The 19399-nt window shown below is 48.1% G+C and overlaps 6 protein-coding genes across 6 annotated transcripts; 1 reads left to right on the top strand and 5 right to left on the bottom strand.

Moving 5' to 3' along the window:
• Positions 1 to 778: 778 nt before the first annotated feature.
• N7481_006729 (Pfs domain protein) lies at positions 779 to 6849 on the bottom strand (the record flags this gene model as incomplete). The annotated part of the gene is made up of 6 exons (XM_057265948.1): positions 779 to 2862; positions 2917 to 3570; positions 3624 to 4285; positions 4358 to 6194; positions 6250 to 6426; positions 6477 to 6849. The coding sequence occupies 6 exons, from the start codon at positions 6847 to 6849 to the stop codon at positions 779 to 781; spliced, it is 5787 nt and encodes a 1928-aa protein (XP_057123668.1).
• Positions 6850 to 8420: 1571 nt separating this feature from the next.
• N7481_006728 (uncharacterized protein) lies at positions 8421 to 8749 on the bottom strand (the record flags this gene model as incomplete). Its single annotated transcript, XM_057265947.1, has 2 exons — positions 8421 to 8477; positions 8537 to 8749. The coding sequence occupies 2 exons, from the start codon at positions 8747 to 8749 to the stop codon at positions 8421 to 8423; spliced, it is 270 nt and encodes an 89-aa protein (XP_057123667.1).
• Positions 8750 to 11685: 2936 nt separating this feature from the next.
• Positions 11686 to 13755, top strand: N7481_006727 (sugar porter family MFS transporter; the record flags this gene model as incomplete). The annotated part of the gene is made up of 4 exons (XM_057265946.1): positions 11686 to 12091; positions 12164 to 12921; positions 12972 to 13019; positions 13090 to 13755. The coding sequence occupies 4 exons, from the start codon at positions 11686 to 11688 to the stop codon at positions 13753 to 13755; spliced, it is 1878 nt and encodes a 625-aa protein (XP_057123666.1).
• Positions 13756 to 13874: 119 nt separating this feature from the next.
• On the bottom strand, positions 13875 to 15289 carry N7481_006726 (SDR family oxidoreductase; the record flags this gene model as incomplete). Its single annotated transcript, XM_057265945.1, has 4 exons — positions 13875 to 14525; positions 14576 to 14752; positions 14805 to 14938; positions 14992 to 15289. 4 exons carry the CDS (start codon positions 15287 to 15289, stop codon positions 13875 to 13877), a joined length of 1260 nt encoding a protein of 419 aa, XP_057123665.1.
• Positions 15290 to 15901: 612 nt separating this feature from the next.
• Positions 15902 to 16491, bottom strand: N7481_006725 (uncharacterized protein; the record flags this gene model as incomplete). The annotated part of the gene is made up of 3 exons (XM_057265944.1): positions 15902 to 16083; positions 16145 to 16229; positions 16303 to 16491. 3 exons carry the CDS (start codon positions 16489 to 16491, stop codon positions 15902 to 15904), a joined length of 456 nt encoding a protein of 151 aa, XP_057123664.1.
• A 1701-nt stretch (positions 16492 to 18192) lies between these two features.
• On the bottom strand, positions 18193 to 18642 carry N7481_006724 (nuclear transport factor 2 family protein; the record flags this gene model as incomplete). Its single annotated transcript, XM_057265943.1, has 1 exon — positions 18193 to 18642. The coding sequence occupies one exon, from the start codon at positions 18640 to 18642 to the stop codon at positions 18193 to 18195; it is 450 nt and encodes a 149-aa protein (XP_057123663.1).
• Positions 18643 to 19399: the final 757 nt, after the last annotated feature.

Raw genomic sequence — 19399 nt, 5'->3', positions numbered from 1 at the left:
CCCACCGACCCCTGATTCTTGACCAATCCCTGAATTGCTGGTCTACCGCGGCTACCGTTGCTCTGTTGAGAATGTCACTATATAGGTTGTGCAGTCAACATGATAAGGAAGTATCTTGCAGTGGCTCATCCTGCCATATGGTGAGATACGGGTCTGACCCGTGACAGGTTCGCGAATGAAATGTGCGCCTCAGAAGCCGTCCACGGGTCGCTTCTCTCTCTCGAGTTCCCCGAGCACATTGTCCTCTGTTACAAAGTCCGGCGAAATTCCATTCACTGGCCTAATCGGCCCCTGATCCCCCCTGCCGACCGCGAAGCTGCCCACTACTGAATACCACGCGCCTTACGCGCAGCGAAGAGCCAGCAATTGTCTTACGGTAGAGATTCTTATGTAATTGTGCAGAACTACGGCTGCTCGGGGGAAGGCCTGTCACGAAGCTGGCATTAAGAGGAAAAGCAGATCAGGATGGGCATAGGTCTCCATAACTAAGGAGAGGCTCTGAAGCATGCATACAACACAGAATACGGGAAAAGGATGCTGGGCAGGCAGCAGTTGGACCCTGGAGGAGATCGCGGAGAGAAAAGCGAACAAACCCCGACTCACATGGGGGCTGACTCATCCTTCACTTCACCGGTAACTTAACTAACGATAAGATAGTATGATGTCATTCATCTCACTGGCCCGTATCTACATGTTGTTTAGGTTTACAGTTCGTCCATTAGGTGCAGACTTTTCAGACCTTAGGAGCTTTACTTAAGTTTCACAAATTTGTACGGTCTCATGCGACCGACAGAAGCATTTTAGCGTATGCCGCAGCGGTCGCGCATGCATACTCCTGCCACAGCTTGTTCTTATGGGAGTCCGCGTAGTCGCATATTCCTCGAATGACAAGGCTAGGAACGGCGTTCATGATCCCAGCAGCTTCCATTTCAAAGCAAAGAATGTTGTACTTTGCACCCAGATGATCCCGCGTCTCGGCATCCTTCACAACTTTGTTTCCCGAGGCAATCAGGCCATAATGGATCAGCGGATGAATTTCGGGGCGGCGCGCTCTTCGGACAGGGCGACCACTGCACTGGGCGAAAAGCTTGTCATTCCGGGCACCGGGATGCTTGTATACGGGGTTGCACTCTGTAATGTCCTTGATATACCCTTGAAATCGTGTGGATGGAAGCTCAGGATCCGACATTAACGTGCTGATAGCGGTCATCAAGAAACGCGGAGGACGCTGAAGCGAACCCGTTCGTTCGAACTTGTTTTCCTCCATGTTCTTGCCAAGGTCGTATTGAATGACCCCGGGATGGATGTCGGTTGGATGACTGACGACAACATCACCGAGTCGGATATCATTATCTCTTGAAGGCACTCCGCCCCCGATCCCGACTAAAAGACAAAACTTCACCTCGGGAAAGCTCCTGGTCAAATGGGACACAACATCCGCAGCGGCGTTTGTGCCGTATTCACCAGATGGAAGGCATGCAGCAACAACGTTATGACGCGCAATACGACCCAGTGCATAATGATTGGTGTCTCGCACGGCCCTCTCTAAATCTTCATGTCTGTCGTCAAAGAGGATGCGAACCGCCCGGAGCTCTTTTTGCAAGGCACATATAATCCCTACCGTGTAACTCTCCCGAGTAAGAGTCTCTCCATCTTCATTTGATGGATGTTGAGAGCTGGAAGCTACTGAACTATGGCTTCCCTTCTGAGCTGATGAGTTCGTGTCAGACGCAATCCCACTGTCATGAAACTCGGTCTCAGGAGCATCGGATGTCTCGGATGGCGGCGATGATTCTCCTTCTTCAGGATATCCAGTATCTTTCCAGGACCATTTGGAGTACTCACTGTGGCCGAAAATAGCCGCACCACGAGCATCTAGTGGAAACTCATGATTGATGGGCAGCCTCTTCCTAAAGGCTGAAGGCAGAAGAACTTGAACAAGATCCGAGTGCTCATCCTGTCCGTCCAATTCGCACTGACACGATCCAAAGGCAACTGGATTGTGCCAAATGACGTTATGTGCTAATACCATCGGGCTTGCTTCTGAATCTCCATCCATGTCCATGATCTCTTTAAGGTCATGGATAGAGGCGGCGAGATAGTACATGGCTTTTGGCAATTCAGTCCATTTATTACAGGAGCCAGTACTGGTAGGTTCAATGACTTCGCCAAAGCATCGACCGAACAGGGTAACTGCGTGGATAGCTCTGGTGAAATCAACCCAGCCCTTGCCAATTGTTTCGAGCTTGGCAACACGAGGATAGAATATATCGCGACAGGTAGCCAAGTCATTGAAGTCCCAACCTTCCAGGTATTTTCGGGCTCTGGATGATTTCGCGCTGCTTGGTGTGGCGATGCCGACCTCGTAGTCCATGATTTTCTCCAACGTGTCGTAGAGCTCCACGACTCGATCTTCCAGGCGAAGATAGTTTCCTTTTTCTAGATATATTGGGAGCCTCCTGTTGCTTTGATTCGCGAGTACTTTTATGGCAGAAAAAGTCTTGCGATTTTCAGATGCTTCTTGCAGATCCTCAGGATTGAAGAGAAATTCAGTGCTAAGTTCATCCATACTGTCGTGTTTCAGGGAGGCACGAAGTAAGTGTAAAAGAACACTGCCCCCATTGATTAACCATCCTCGTTTGTCTTCTTCGTCCCAAAGCACAAAGAATCTCCGACGGATTGACTTGAGCTTTTCTATGTACCCATTTCGTGATATATGGATCGCGGTGTCTTTGTGACCCATGCTGAACGCGCTGCCAAGAATGATTTGTCCCTTGAATAACCGGACATCATTGTATATGCAACCCTCCGGCGGTCTTGGGAGCCGTGACGGCGTGATTAGATAGTTGGCCTCCGCAGCCCCTGACAAACCGAGGTGTTAGCAAAAGACCGAGTTTTTTTCCGACGTATTCTTACCAGCGTTGTATCTGGCTTCGGAACACCACCCAAGCACGTGCCGAGCCTTTTCCAAGTCAAAGATGCTGATATCCTCTAAATGAGGCACAGTATGTTGAATGTAGGATATGCGGCTTCGATCTATGTTATACATCAAATGCCAGAGGATCGTGGGTCCATTCTGTCTTGTTGGAATTAACATTGTCGAAAAGCCCTTAACAAAGAGCTTTTTGTTGAAGCTGTTGACACGCTTGGTTCGGGCCAATCCTGCCATTATGTTAAGTGGGATCTCCAGGCCTGTACCGGTCTCCGATCTCCATGAAATTGGGTAGCCTGTGACGACAACAGGATTCCGGAATAAGTTGTGCCAGCATTGCGCATTCGACGTTGTGGATTGCTTCTCTCTCTCCTGAAAGACGAAATCAATCTTGCCAAGGATATGGGGGCAAGACTGACTCCGAGACGCTTGCTGCGGGGCGCTAGATATATGGACGTCACTAATAATCGGCGTGCAGTACGCAATACCAAGTTCATATGGCGAAGAGCGTAGAGCAGCACCCAGCCATGCAAACTGTTCACCGATCTCGGCCACTGAGTCTCCCGTACCGAACGCCTCGACGTTGAAACCTGACGCATTAAGCCAGGCTGCGACCTTGGTATTGTCGGGTAAATCACCTAGAGGACCACGATTTGTATCAAATTATAGCTATACAGCGTCGGGGACTTACAAGTTTGTCGACTGCCAGGTCCAGCGCGAGCGATATCCATAATTAGCTGAAGAATATGTCCACCTGTTGAGGGCCATGTCTGGCACAGGTATTGTGCACAAGACAGGGCTTGCGCATCCTCGGATGATCCCGTAAGGGTAATGACTCCCTTGAGTGCCTCGCCTGGCTCCTCCTGATACCCTTGTTCATCGAGAAAATCCAGCGGATTCCATTGGACAACATAGGTCACGGTGTAGGCTTCTGCAGATAACCTTCTGCTGAGTCTGTGAGAAGATGGCAGGGAGGTAATAATCTTTTTCCTGATAGCTTCCATGATATTTGGCTTCGCTGGGGCCAGGAAGAGCTCTCTGCGTAAGCTGGAAAGAAGCCATTCGTATGATGCGACATTGGAAATGAAATTTTTATAGGCAGAGAACTCAGGCATATCGGATTCTTCGTCCTGTTCTGCCTGTTCTTCTTGTTCCTCCTGTGTGTGTGTATTGCCGGTTGTTGGCTCACTAATACAAGGAGAAGGCGTAATGGGGTCTTGCTGCTCTTCTAGGTGCTTGTTCCATAGGTCCCATTTCTCATCCAGAGGCATTCCTATAGAGTCGGAAGTCCCATCCTCAGAAAGAATTTCTTCCTCATGGGAACACCTCTCTTTGAAATTGCTCACAATATTGCTGAGAAATAGTCAAAGTTAGGACAAAGTTAGGGCAAAGTGAGACTTTATATCTTTGGAACATTGAACTCACTCTCTGTTCTTGTGAATAAAAACCATAACATCACGATGAATCTGACTGGGTGCGTTGTGGCCAATTTTGAGAGCGAAAGCTCTCAGCAATTCAGGAAGAGCCTCGGAAATTCTCTCCATTGCCTGCGCATCAGGTTGCCAGGAGACAAGTTTCATAAACAAATCTTCGCCAAATAGAGATATGTAGCTTTCCTTTCGCAAAGGAGCAATGCTCGATGTATCAGAATACACAGTTCGGCCTGCAGTCATCTCCAGGGAGTCATGTGTCGGTGGAGTTTCGATATCCTCTAGTAAGTCGTGTTCAGGAACTGTAGGAAGTCCGAGCCTAGCATCCGAAGTACTTTGAGCATATCCATGTTTGTCAAGATTTGTAGATGCATAGCCAGAATCAGTGAATGCTCCAATTTGGGTTAACCCAAGGGGTTGTACGATATCGGCTGCTCCAGAGTTCTCCATGCTCAGACCCATTGACTCATCTGAATCCCACTCCTGTAAATATACGTCTGGGATACTGGGTTCCATTCTGAGCTCCTTCTTCAGAGGTGATTGGAGGCGTGTCTTATCCATATCACCATCACCAGACAAGCAGGCTATCCCCATCTGATCGTCCTGCTTTACCCGCCTTTGTTTCCGCAGATCCGCAGCGATCTCGATGATCTCAGACGGAAGCTCAAAGTCCCGCTTTTCCAGATCGGGGATGGGATGACCAAAGGCAAAGCGCGCCCGGCCCTTGCGATTTGCGGATAAGGCTATTTCGCGGAGATGAGGCGTTGCGTAGAAGGAGGTGAACGGTTTGGTTTGGCCGAGGGCTGGGGGTGGCGTGGGGGGTGGTCGGGGTGTGAAGTTGGTGTGCGTATGGCTCTGTTGTTGGTGTTGCCGGGGTTGATGAGAGTCATGGTGATCAGCACCAGGGTGTTGCAGAGAATCATGAGTTTTAAGGACCTGGTGAGGGTATACGGGACTGGGAGGAGCTTGATGTAGTAGGACCGAATCCAAAGAAAGTGGAGGAAGGTCAACTGCATCAGGTGAAGTGGTCAGCCAACGCCATGTGGTGGTGCCAATCTCTACTGGTCGCGTCTGTCGAAACTTCCAGAGAAGGATGGCCATTCTCTTGCTTTCGTGACCCAAAGGGTCACGGGCCCGGATCTCCTGAACGGCGCTTAAGGAGCGAAAGTATTGCCGAGTAGGATCATCACTGATCTCATATTGTCCGGTTTTTTCAGTCTCCTTTTTCTGATGGGTAAGTTGTGTGAATATCTTTGCCCACCATGATGACTCAAACGGCGGCTTGATGGTTGTGGTGGTATGCGGCTGGGGGAGATCATGCTCTGTTTGTATCGTCGCCTGCCCGTTTTCATATATGTAATTGCTGCACGTCCAATCTTTCATCATGCTACTTATCGGTGGGATACCAGGTATGGAATTGACTCTGTCCAGCTCCAGGGAAATTTCTAGCCTCGACCCCACAGGAGGAAAGTAATCTATCAACCCAAGGTTGGCTTCGAATAGTATAATATCACACCCCACAGGGCCTCTGATGCTTGAGAGTAATGCAGCCAGATGCGGAAAGTGAGTCCGCCAGCCCTCTATGTACCCCAATGGCATTGGTGGTGAACCCTGGTCCCCCTGGAGACGGGTATACACATGTAAAGCATCCTCGATTCGGTCTGGCGTGTTTGGAGTATTCACCCACATGTCAAAGCGAAGGCACTGGACGGCATGGATATGGTTACTGTAGTGGTTAGAAGGATCATTTTCCTTCGAGCTCCATATAGAACCAAGAGGCTGAGCCGGGTCATCTGAATGGTTGGTTGGTTGCTCTCGAACGAGCCTTTCCCCTGTATTTCTTGTTAGATCACGCCGATAACTATATCCTGATGTTGTTGCACTTACAGTCCGGGTCACCCTTGAGAAAGGAATCAAGTAATTGCAAGTGAGCCGACACCTGTTTTCTCGTCCTCTGCTGGCCAGTCTTCCGATATATAAACACTGCAATCAGTTCATTTCGGCCATACGATTTCCCATTTTCGGTCAACTTTCTTTTCCCCATCGGTGGGTATGCCCCAAGGGCTGCATCATCCATTAGCGGCTTGCTAGTATGAACAAAAAATGCGACTTACCTTGCTGAAATGCATCTTCCAGCTCGTCTGACCACACTATCTCCCCATCTTTCCCAATTCCCCGCCACGGCCGGGCCCTATACTCCATATACCTTTGGGATTTCAGATAGCCCCTTCCCCTTCGAGGACCACTAGATGGCCCGACGCTTGACTGTATGCGACGCTGCCTCTGCCTCTTATTGAGCTGGTGTTGTTGGCTCGATAGCGGGGGGCTGGTAGAAGTCGGGGGTGGAAGGGTGGAACCAGATCCTGTGGTCTCACTGGGTGTTGGGGCGTCTGCATCTGTATCCTGCGCAAGATGAAGAAAGGAGCGAAGCCCTAACCTCTCTAGACCTGGCAGGTTCACATTCTCGGGTTGCCGATCAGACTCCATGGTTGGACCATTCGATTTGGCTCTGGCTAGAAATTCTCAAATGATGGTGCAGAGGGTCGCAGACGACAAAGGATATAATACTAATTCCATCGACAAGGCTGTAGCGTCATCGAATCGCATGTGGCCACATGGCTCAGCGAGATGTAAGCGAAAGATTCCAACGCATCGACCGATGCAGAAAACGGGCTAACCTTACTGAGTGATCCTGCGGCTGATCAGATCAGATGTCAACATCCCGGCGCTTGTATATCCAATCTCTACTCCGTGCTTACTCGTGTATTAGAAGGCTCAGTCTGCAACACAACCCATAATAAGCAGAACACAAGGAGAAGTCAGCACTATAATGTAAAGGGTAGATCTCGGCAGGAGTCGCGACTCTCCCGGTTCGATTCGACTACTCGGAACCGCCAAGACTCAGATTCCAATTCTAAGGTTTTGGAACGGCGATCCGACCCCACGGCTCTTAGAGTCGAACCTCAGGTTCCTCAAACAGTGCGAACATAAAGTTCCAAGAATTATATATGTTCTAAGAGTGTATCGAAGTGTATTATATAGTATATCCTAAGTAAATTAGGTACTGATATAAAGAATAATATAGAAATCTAGGTACAATCAGTCCGACCGTAAAATCCTAATATTTTAACGTAATAAAATTTTGGTGTTTATGGCAGAGATATAGTAGGACTGCAGTTGGACGGATTATATATTTTCATGTTATAATATCGGATTACCACAACTACCGACAACTATCTACTATTACTGATAACTTATGGTCGAAACTTGTGAAGGGCTGTAACAATATTGATTCAATAAGAGCTAGGCCAACATGCTGTTTACAAAAAGCTTGAAAAGAAGAAAGAGCGGAACAAGCAGAACAACAATAGAAGTAACGTGTAAGGCGGTGGCAGAACAGAAGCGTGCGGGGCTGAGGCTATATGGCAGGGCCATATAGTGAGAAACGGGTCTGACCCGTGACAGGTTCGCGAATGAAATGTGCGCCTCAGAAGCCATCCATGGGTCTCTTCTCTCTCTCGAGTTCCCCGAGCACATTGTCCTCTGTTACAAAGTCCGGCGAAATTCCATTCACTGGCCTAATCGGCCCCTGATCCCCCTGCCGACCGCGAAGCAGCCCACTAGTGAATACCACGCGCCTTACGCGCAGCGAAGAGCCAGCAATTGTCTTACGGTAGAGTGACACCGTAAACTACTACTTCAATCCAAGCATTATGAAGAATTCTGCTCTCTAGCATGCGATCGAGTGGTTCAAACACCCGTCGATATATCTAGCTTGGCTCGTCTCTATGCTCCCAGGAGATAGCGAGCCATGGGATCGCGGCTAGGCGGTCCTAGACGACGAACAACCACTGCCACTAGTTCTTCTGTCATCTTTCTCGAATAGCCAACGTCCGCTTCTAGTAGTGCACTATATATCTGCATCAATGATCTTCAGCTGTTTACTCGGAGTGAATAATATTGTTTCAGAAAGTAATTAAGAACAAAGGTTCAAGGAGTGGAGCCAGATCTTTCCAGTGTTATTGGCATGAGGAAACTTGGATACTAGATTAGAGCTCTTAAAGGAGTCTATTGAGACTGCACTGCGCGTTCAGATTGAGGTTGATCAAACCAATCTGTATAATTCTCATCAGTATCTTGGGATACGTCGTATATGAGTTCAATGGCACTTTACCTGTTCGACATCCTCTTCGGAGCAGCAGTAAACTTCTCCCCCTGAGCAATTCTCGCCGAGAAGTCCCGGAGCAATATTTCCCAAGGACAAAAGACCAGCGTTGCCATTGCCACTGCAAACAACAATCTGGTTGCTCTCGCAAGTAGTGCTTTTAGCAGCAGCAGCAGTGACGAGAGCTGCCAAGGCAGCCAATGAGGTGAAGTAAAGCTTCATGGTAATTGAAGGGAAAAATAATCCTAAGAGAAATGTGATAACTGGAGGTCTCAGCTAGCCAGAAGTGAGCCAGCAGTGTGTATTTCTGTCCTTGGTCTTGGATGCAACTACGACTGCTTTAAATATTCATTTCAAGACAGAAATTCCTTTCGAATCGATTTGACAAAGAAACTCATTTTGACCTTTGTTGTTCGAAGACTTCTAGACCCAACAGAGTTGAGTTGAGGTCTCCTGATAGAATGACGTGGTTGACCCTTGGAAGGAAATCCCGCTTTTCCTGCAAACGGCTTCCTAGATTTCAATAGATCTAGGTCGGCGGGCGCAACCGCGAGTAGACTTCGAACTCCCCGCGGAGTTCCTGCCTCCGCGATTCAATTCTGAGGAAGAACCCGATGAGTTGAAACTCAATTTCATCTGTGAGAGTTGGGATGGTTCAACCATACTTCGTTTTGGCGGGCCCAGGTTGGCCGAATTTGTGCACGGTCTCTTGACTTTGATCTTTGCCATTGAACTTGGATGTTTGTTATCATTCTCTGGTCCACGATTCATGTGTGAAGAATAAAAGCCAAGTTTATTGAAGTAACTTTGGGCGTTTGAGGCTACTTAGAGTTAAGGATACGATGTATTTTGAGTTAGGTTGGCCTCCGCCCGGGCGCAAGTCCCGAGGCCCTCAGCAATTGGCTGGATATACTAACAGCGGCCTTTCTCCGTTAGGAATTCTGCCATCGGATCGTACCCGTCCTATAGGGATTGACTTTGATTTTATCAATGACGGTTGGACTTCTAAGGTTCACTGAAGCTGAACATGCTAGAAATCAATATGTAGAAGCTAATCAAGCCATTCCCGTATACCCCGTGCGTTCAGAACCCCTGTCTTCAAGTATCATAACACCTCCTCTACCGAATATTAACGCTCTACGATCCGTGGGAAGGCGTTCAAGCTCAAGAGGTCTCCCTTTGTCAATTTGGGTGGCTCTGTAAATCTATTCATCTAGTATGTTAGTAATAAAGTCCTATTTCCAGCCTAAGACAAAGTTTTTCCTCAAGTATATTTAGTATTGATCAAAGTAAAACAACGTCTGATGCCAACCTTGGACGGTACGCGGGTGGCGTTCAGAATTAACATGCTTCCCATCCCCAACCTTGGAACAAAACCAACATTGCCACATCCGGGCATCGTTAATTTCCAAAGTTTGGAGTTGCCTTCTTAGTCTGAAGTTGAAAAAATTTCATGCAGTTTCAAGTTCTAGATGACCACTGGCATCGAAAGCAAACTGAGAAAGGACCGCAGTCTTTTCCATCTCAGTGCTTGAACCTTGGGATGTTCAAAGGTTCCATCAAACCATACTTAATGCTCTGGATGACAGTCTTCCGCCGTTCAAACTAATCCTCATTTGAAACCCAGCCAGAGGGATCTACCCCGATGAAATCCCTCTTCTCGTGCAGTTCCTTTAGTTTCTCCTGGTCTTGGTGATAATCTCCCAATATTCCTGTATCTCCCGTCATCTTTAGGAAGGCAACATGGACCCAACGATTTTTTTCATAGTTCCCCGGGATATAGGCCAATTTTGAATGATCTGTAAATAACGAAAAAGCTTCGCTCGAAGTATAGACTTTTGATTCTTGTTCAGCCTTCGGTGCCTGAGGCACCAAAGTTCGCCTCATCCGTACGGCCCATTCTCCCAGTTATCTAGCCATCGCGCGCGGTCAATCAACATTATCATGATTCTGAGTTTGTGTTATTAATTATGGAGTCAAATTAATCCGGTCATCATTTCATGGCCGGCGCGGCATAATAGAAATGGGCAATCCATTCCCGCATCATCTCTTGAACATTCTCCTGTTCTTCATAGCCGAGTTGGTCAAAGTTGTCCGGTAATTCGACAAGGCAAGCTGTTTTTGATCCAAGTTTGAATCATCTCGCTGGATTCATTCGCTCGACTTTCCTCCCAAATAAGGCTAGGAGTGGCTCGCCATAGTGTTAAACTGTTCATTTAACCGCACTGACCAATGGACGGCCGCTCACTATGTGCTTTCCGACCCTTTGGATTTGCTAACAGCAAGCTTATCCACCTCCAGCCAAAAAATCAGTCGAATGATACATTTCATTGAACGCGATCGAAAACTTGAAGGAAAAATGATTACAACCCAAGGCGCAAGTCACGGAATTTGCGAGCATAGCGCATAGCAGGGCGACATCCAAACATCCCGGAGAATGAAGATCATGACGCGCTGTTGGTAACTCCGAGTCTTTCATTTATTCAACACAAGTCTGACTTTGGCCCCCATCTCACGCTCTTGGCTCAGGCAACTCATTTCTACAATCAGTATCTCCCTGGTTAGATCTTCCCTCACGGAAGACTTTTAACACCAGCTAACGTTGACTAGTTCCATTGCACATTAACTCGGTCTGGTAATTGCTACCCCACAGGACCCCGGACTCCACATTTATCTTGATGGTATCCATCACAAATGGTCAAGAAAAAGCACCCAATTTACTAGTACTCGGCCAAGTCGGTCAGCATTTTCTTTCTGCGCCCTGCGTCTTACACATCTGACGCATCATCCTGCACATCCAGCCACTGCCAGCCCATCATCCCTCGCCCCATCCAGCAATACGAGCAGTCGATCATTCAGTGACCTCTTATTCAGCTGCGCATCCCGGTCCTTTCGCCCCACGACCACTAGTCTGCCAATCACCCTGGACCTCCAATTTGGCCCCAGTTTAAACCCGGACACCCAAGCATCATGCCCGAAATGCCCGCTTCTTTGACAATCTCGACCCATCAAGGCTATGGCACCTCCCCAATATGCCAAGGCAGTCAGATGTTTTCCCATTGCTCACTCCTTCGCTTTTCCCTTTGACGTCTGCGTGTATCCTTCGGATCCATGTTCACTCAATATCGCCCCGTTGAAACTCACCGTGACCTTTCATCATGTTCAAGCAAGGCGGCGGTATGGTCGAGCAAGACGAGAATATCGACGAAATGCCCCGCGAGAAGTTCGTGCCCCAGCGGACCCTCGGAACAGCAGCCGAGCGCGCGCGACGCAATCTTAACGCTAAGCTCTCGAATCCCCTTGCTGGATATAGTCATTCAGAGCTCCGCAAGCAGGGTCGCGCTTTTGCGATGATGCACGAGATGGGCGATGAGACCGATATCAGGGCCTTTGAGCTGGGCGCTGTACTCGCTCAATCGCCCGAACGATTTGAAAATGTCGCCGGGCTGACACCGCAAGAAAAGGAGGTTTTGCGACATGAGTTCACACATCGATGGTCGCAACCATGGAAGATGTATGCTGTTATTGCCCTCTGCTCGCTTTCCGCAGCTGTTCAGGGAATGGGTAAGCATTGCGTTCCTTTGTCGAGGCCCAGCATGATTTCCATGAATATATGCTAACCGACAGTGTGTATAGACGAAACGGTCGTCAACGGAGCACAAATCTGGTATAAGCACCAGTTCGGTATCGCCACTGAAGCTCGCAGAGACACCTGGTTGGTGGGGTTGGTAAATGCGGCGCCTTACCTTTGCTGCGCATTCGTTGGATGCTGGCTCACAGTTCCATTCAACCACTGGTTCGGTCGACGGGGTACAATATTCATCACATGTTGTTTCAGCGCGATAGCGTGCCTCTGGCAAGGATTCGTGAATACTTGGTGGTCCATGTTTGTTGCTCGCTTCGCACTTGGCTTTGGTATAGGCCCAAAGTCGGCGACAGTTCCCATCTATGCTGCAGAGACTGCGCCTCCCGCTATCCGTGGTGCATTGGTGATGCAGTGGCAGATGTGGACAGCGTTCGGTATCATGCTCGGATATGCCGCGGATCTAATCTTCTACAAGGTCGCGGACCCCGTCGGCATTGTGGGAATGAATTGGCGTCTCATGATGGCGTCGGCGATGTTCCCGGCGCTGGTCGTGTGCTGTTTCGTCTTCGCTTGTCCCGAGTCACCGCGTTGGTATATGACCAAAAAGCAATACTACCGCGCATATGAGTCGATATGCACCCTGCGTCACCATAAAATCCAAGCGGCTCGTGATCTGTACTACATGCATACCCTCCTGGAAGCCGAGAACAGTATGAAGCTTGGACAACATAAACTGCTGGAGCTCATCACTGTTCCACGAAATCGTAGGGCTATGCTTGCATCCGAAATCGTCATGTTCATGCAACAGGCAAGAGCTCCGCTCTCTCATAAACTGAATGCATATACTAACTTTCCCAGTTTTGCGGTGTCAATGTTATCGCGTACTACTCATCCGAAATATTTTTGGTGAGCATCCCCCCGACCGCAAATACTTTATTCGGAATCTTCGGCGAAATTGTTAACTAACAGCATTTAGGAAGCAAATTTTTCCCCTGCTGCCGCGCTTGCAGCATCTTTCGGATGGGGCGTGATCAACTGGCTCTTTGCTATACCAGCAGTCTACTCAATCGACACTTTCGGTCGACGAAATCTCCTACTCACAACATTCCCCCTCATGGCACTAGCAATGTTCTTCACCGGTTTCAGTTTTTGGATACCAGAAACTAGCCACGCTGCTCGGACAGGATGCATCGCCCTAGGCACATACCTCTTCGGTGTTGTATATTCACCCGGAGAGGGCCCAGTCCCATTCACATATTCCGCAGAGGCTTACCCACTGTACGTGCGTTCGTACGGAATGGCTCTGGCAACTGCAACGACATGGTTCTTCAACTTCGTGTTGGGAGTGACATGGCCATCCCTGCGAAATGCCTTCACGGCTCAGGGTGGCTTCGCGTGGTATGCTGGCTGGTGCATTGTCGGATGGTGGCTAGTTCTGCTCTTCATGCCGGAAACTAAGAACAAGACACTGGAAGAGCTGGATCAAGTTTTTAGTGTACCGACGCGTTTCCATGCACAGTATGGACTCCGTCAGATTCCTTACTTTTTTAAGAGGTATTTGCTTCGGAAAGATGTGCGCCCGGAGATTCTATATGAGCGAGAGGATGCTGCACCAACACAGGATGTTGGATATAATGCATGATGGAGTGACTCTTTACTCCGCTCTGCTGCATCACGAAGAGCTACAACTATTGAATTAGCGGTAATGTAGATATCAATGCACGATACTTCAATGTAATTGAAATTTATTCATCTTGAGAACTAGAGAATTAATCCCGCTTTCCGGAACATCTCAAAACTCTCAATCCAGCCAATAACGGGGTCCTTGTCCCCTTCGAAGCCAGTCTTCCGAATCTTCTCTACACTCATTTGTCGATCAAAGGTCAGCCAGTAGCCCACGCTATCCAGCTGGCGGTGGCCGGCTCCCACTCCAGCGGTCACCGCATTCTCGCAATCATGCCGCAAGAATATTTCCTTGTGTTTTGAAATGTATTCTCCGGGCGGAAGCGACGCGGTTGAATCAGGAAGCTCGCCGACCTTGAGAGTATTCAAGTTCGATTCCGATTCATCGGCAGGTCCGACACCTTCCAATCCAAACCATTCCGCGACTTTTGGCCACAGCTCGCCATACGTGCATGGCTTCTGATGGTCGGCTATGTTGAACAAATTACCCTGGCCACACGTGCCCGGGTTCAATGATGCGTAAACCATAAATCGCGCGATTGTTTGGCTGGAGGCAGGCGTGAAAAGGGAGTTCGCGCCAGCAGCATTGCCGGGGAAAGGGACCTTCACGATGGTATCTTCTGCTGGTGGCGTATTTGCCCCCTTGCCATGATTATAAGCATACAGAGACAGATACTGGGCCCAATGAAGTGCTAGGCTGAATTGAGACCCGTTTGGGGTGAATCCGATCTTCAGGAGTGAGTTAGCGGTGTCGAGGGGTTGGCTTGGAGGACACATACAATTGCATCTGGGCAAACTTCGCACCAGGTCCAGCTTGTCCCTTTACTAGCTTTATCGAGAAGTTTTCTGTATGCTGGATAGACAACTGTCGCGGCATAGTCGGGTGGAAGGTTTGAAACCATGTGTTCTTGAAGAGGCGGGGTGAACGTTCCACCGGGCGCATAAATTCCATACCCCTAGAGAGCCAAATCAGCAAATGGAGCAGAAATTGGGTGTCAATTTCTGCACTCGTATCCGTGTCCCGCCCGGGAAAGCCACAAACCGAAGGTTTGGACTGAATCTTTCATGGGCGTGGATGACATTTTGCATCATGCGTAGATTGGTATCGACTTCTTCGATGTCGTCGGCGATTGCCGTGAACACTAAGATCTGTGAGTCAATGCATAGCAAGTCAGCTTCATGTAGGAGGACTGACCTAAATAGTACACATGCGTAACACTAGCAATATCTTCCAATTTATCTTTCAGCGACTCGGCGAATGTCGGTCCATCGACGTGGCGTAGATCGACACCTGATACAAGTTCCAATTTTGGACCCTTCGCGTTGGGCTCGGGCCAGCATGATCTCGATATATCAAGCGGTCGGTTTGTGATCGCTGTGATCTTGGAAAATGTACCAGGTTCGGGATACTGTTTCAGGAGTTGATCAACCATAGACCAACCCACTAATCCCGATGCACCATAGACGATAGCGTGATTCGACTGCTCAGTCATTCTGGTGGTGTCCTAGGATACGTGAATATAGTCAATAACGAAAAGGAGCACTTGATCTAGTTTATAAACCATGCCAAGTGTTAAACACACAACATAATTCAACGAATCAAGACAAGTAACACACCATGACTCATCATGAGCCATGATCCAATCGGCTGGCAGGTGGGTCAATTGAATATCGAGAAGCAATTAATAGTCGAAGTCAAAATATTCATATGGTGAGCATAGTAATATATGCATATTCCATTAATGTTGGTTGAAGCCAATTCCGACGTAAATTCAATTTCCAAAGTCTTCAATCGCCCCCCTTCCCCCAGTGATGCAAATTTGCAACGATCCAGTGCTACGAGCGCTGCTGCATGGATCAATAACATGCTAGTATTGAGGCACATAACTAACCAGACAAGAACGTACAAAGCCTAGATCAAATTCTGAAATAAATTCTTTGATTACTAGTTGTAGCTCCGCAGAAAGTATCTGTGTCGTTTTCAAAAGTAGCTATCCTTAAGACAAACAGCGACAAGTCGAAATAACGTCAGGAAAACAAAAATATATACACCATTGTCCTTCCACGTTCCAGATGGATGCCTACTGGCAGGTAAAGGTGAAATTTTACTGACACAGGTCCGCAGTCAGAGTGACTGGCTGGGGGCACCCATAGACCTTCTTATGGGCAGGGGTACTGTAGCAGCCGGGATCATTCGCCGCACAGTCGAAGAGTTCACAGCCGTCTCCGGGGCTGAGCGAGTTAGGATTCGCCGCGAAGGGATTACCCCACTCCGTGCTCAGTTCATCTTTAGGAACGATACAGTTAACGAAAGATTCCTGGCTGTCATATATATTTGGTCTACTTACAGTAGGCATAGTCCGGGTTGGATGAGAACGAATACCCAAAGAAGAGGGGGCTAGTCAGTGTCTTTGTCTTGGCGATCTTGACGGTCTGTATATTTCATTTCCAGTGAGTTTACCATATATGAATTATTTTGTAGAGAACATAGAGCGGAATAACTTACCGAACCAGACTTTCTAAACTTCTCGGAGAAGGTTCCACCCTTGGCGACGGTGGTAAGAGGACCGGGGGCGCTGCCATCATAAGGGAACGACTGAATGTATACCGTGGTAGCACAGTGGTTGTGCACAACGGCATTCTGGGCCGAGGCTAGGCCGAGGAGGGCGCCTAATGCGATTAAAGAGGTCTTCATAGCTGATATTTTGCTTTTTGCGTTGCAATAGATGGTTTAGATTATCTGCTTCCCTCCCCAAAAAGTGAGGGTTCGGCGGACTTCAAATAGTCCTCATGCTCGGGCCACAACTATTACCAATTACTCAGTCCATGCTAATGGAGTACATACACGAGGCCTTTGATCTAAGACATGGCACCTATTCTGTCTTGAATTGTCAGGCCACCGCCTGGAGCTCCCTCCCGCGGCCAATCAACTCGACTAGTAGGTGAGACATGCGCATTAACGCCACTGCAGGTTCTCCGCATCAAAGGCATCGATCGCATCGGGTAGCGTTACATTCACCCCACAATCACACCAATTTCTGAACAACTGCGGGAGCTTTTGTTGATGATTCTCCTTATGGGGTAAGCATGACTTCAGCGGTGTGGATAATCTGCCACAATCAGGGAATTCGTCAGTTCAGGATAGAGGGTTCAGCCGATTTCCCCGCTCCGGACTTGGCTCACAGTGCCGTCCAAGACATCGATGCATAGGTACCGCGCTTGAAGGTGATGAAGAATGATGTACCAGTGCCCCGCCGGACTCTTGGCTCTCTCTTTCCGTCAGAAGGCCCCAATAAAATTATATTCTCATTGTTTTGGGAAAACATGCCCCTGGTCGAGTCCGTGCCAAGAGTCAGATGTCAGTCATGAGGTCACCCTGCGTGGCTTTAGTTCGTATAGTACCCACCGTCACGAACTCATCTCGACAGCCGACAGAACATCCCTGCGGCTGAGAAGGCTGATTCAAAGAGACCACTGTCTTTTAAAGCCTAAGGAGGCAAAGAATACAGCCATGGGATCAGTGCCAGACCAACAAACTATTGTAGCATGGGCCCTATGGGGTGTAGTGAAACTTAAATTATTGATACAAGCAATGAGCAAGCAAAGACTGATGCCGGAGAAGATTGTTGGATGGTTTTGTGGCACCTTCTTGAATATTTTTTTCGTTCATTTGCTTCTTTGGTGTCTCCAGTTCGAGTTGCTCATCGGCGGGTCGCCTGGACGTCATCTCTTGCTGGAAGAGCTCGCTAGGAGAGATAGCCCTAGGTAGGCTCTCTAATTCCTCACTCAAGTACAAGTCACGTAAATTATGGGTTTGTCGACTTGTCGGCGAATCAAGAAAGTCAAACCGTCGGCTACTCAGAGTCGCAAAGTTTCGTCGGGCTGATAGAATCGGATAGCCGTGCCATGAAGAAATAATATCGAGAACAAACTGATAAGGCCCATCGACAACATTTGGCATAATAAGGCCGTCAAGTGCGACCGGTGGCATTCGTTTATTGACCTCTGATGTCTCTTGTTGCTAGTGACGACAGTCGTTATCAAAGTTAATGGAGAATCGTGTGTCCGTCTGGAGAAAGACATAACCTGGATGAATTGCATGATTGAATATAGTTTGACACCGCACACACAAGCAAATGGCGTCTATCTCAGGCTTATACGAAAGTTTTGTCTATACGTCGGTCCATATCCCTACCTGATAGAAGTAAATCCTACCTGAGTCCATGGGTGTGTTCTTGCGTGATACTTTCTAAAATGGTAATCATCATATATTGTTCTCGAGATGTCCCATTCATTACCCGGGATTCGGTACTTTAACTGGCTTCTCTCTCAACTAAATATCCGGGTCTTGTCCGTTCAATGATATCAACCTGCAAACATCTTCACAGGATCACTCTCACTCGGCATGCCCTAGGGCCTTATTTACAGCCGCAACATCCCAGTAGAACGGCCTCATTTCAATCATAACACCACGCTCAAGGTCAACAGTAATAGCCTGACAGAATGGAAAATTCAGTTCCTGGCCAGTTTCCCGTACCTTAAAATGTACGTTTGACAGTACCACAATCCGGTCCGATCCGGGGTTCTCGAAAACTTCTGGATTTTGCACATCGACAACTTCGAAGTAATCGGCCATACGGGAGGCCCAATCCTGCATTCCATCTGGTCCGATGTAGACGCCGGCATATGGTAGAGCAGGTGTTTGCTCCAATCGGAATTCGGGGGCTATGGTGGCTGCGATGCCGGCGAAATCACGCGTGTCTGGTGTGGATGACATGTATTCACGCTCTGCTGAGTAGAACCCATTTAAGATTTGGCGGGCTGTGTATTTGCCATTGGATGCCATGGTGATTCTTGGAATGAGATATTGGTAAGGAATAGGGCTTGTGCTAGTGTATTGAATTTGTCGATTATGCAGTAACGAGCCACGTAGCGAAAGTTCTTGCTTAAAATAAACTAGCAAGGCGTCTCTAAAATACAGATAACTGAATTAAGCATTCGGTGACATTCTCGCTCTTCGGCATCTGTGGACTACGGTGTAGGTTTGCATCGGAAAGCTTACAAATTCACCCGAACCCGAACTCAAAGTGTCCGAGGATAAAGTACAGTACTTGATTTCAGGTCGGTGACCGTTTGGTAACGTAGGTAACAGACGGCTGATGATACAACCGAATGTTCTTCCGAAGGCTAGCTGTATTCATATTAATCTGTCTTGGCACTCTACGCAATCACAATTAGATGTGTCGAGACTGTCAGGCTTAATTGGCCGTTTACTGTACATGTATGCCGATTTACTTGCACAATAAAAGGCGATAGTTGATTAACAGATTATTGGTTTTCCTCATTTCTAAGATGTTACTGTTATTAGTTGGGTACTTTCTGCCTCCTTATTGGTCAGTGCTCACTTACAATTTGAATTCCAGTCACGTAACTCAATATGAATTTAACTTCTCGTACAGATTTTCCTTTTCTTTTATCATCAGGGTGCTAAGCGCGCGTCACCAGTGAATTTCAGGGTAAACTATCAAGATGCACAAGTTCCCAAAGTTGAAATCGATTGGGAAATTCACCGGCGTATATAGTGAGCTAGAAGGAAGAGTAAA

Source organism: Penicillium waksmanii, assembly GCF_028829765.1.
Source record: "Penicillium waksmanii strain IBT 27052 chromosome Unknown utg000005l:1.0-5232799.0:1.0-5237142.0, whole genome shotgun sequence".
Taxonomy (NCBI): domain Eukaryota; kingdom Fungi; phylum Ascomycota; class Eurotiomycetes; order Eurotiales; family Aspergillaceae; genus Penicillium; species Penicillium waksmanii.
Note: the sequence above shows the minus strand (reverse complement) of the source record. Positions and strands in the feature narration are given on the sequence as shown.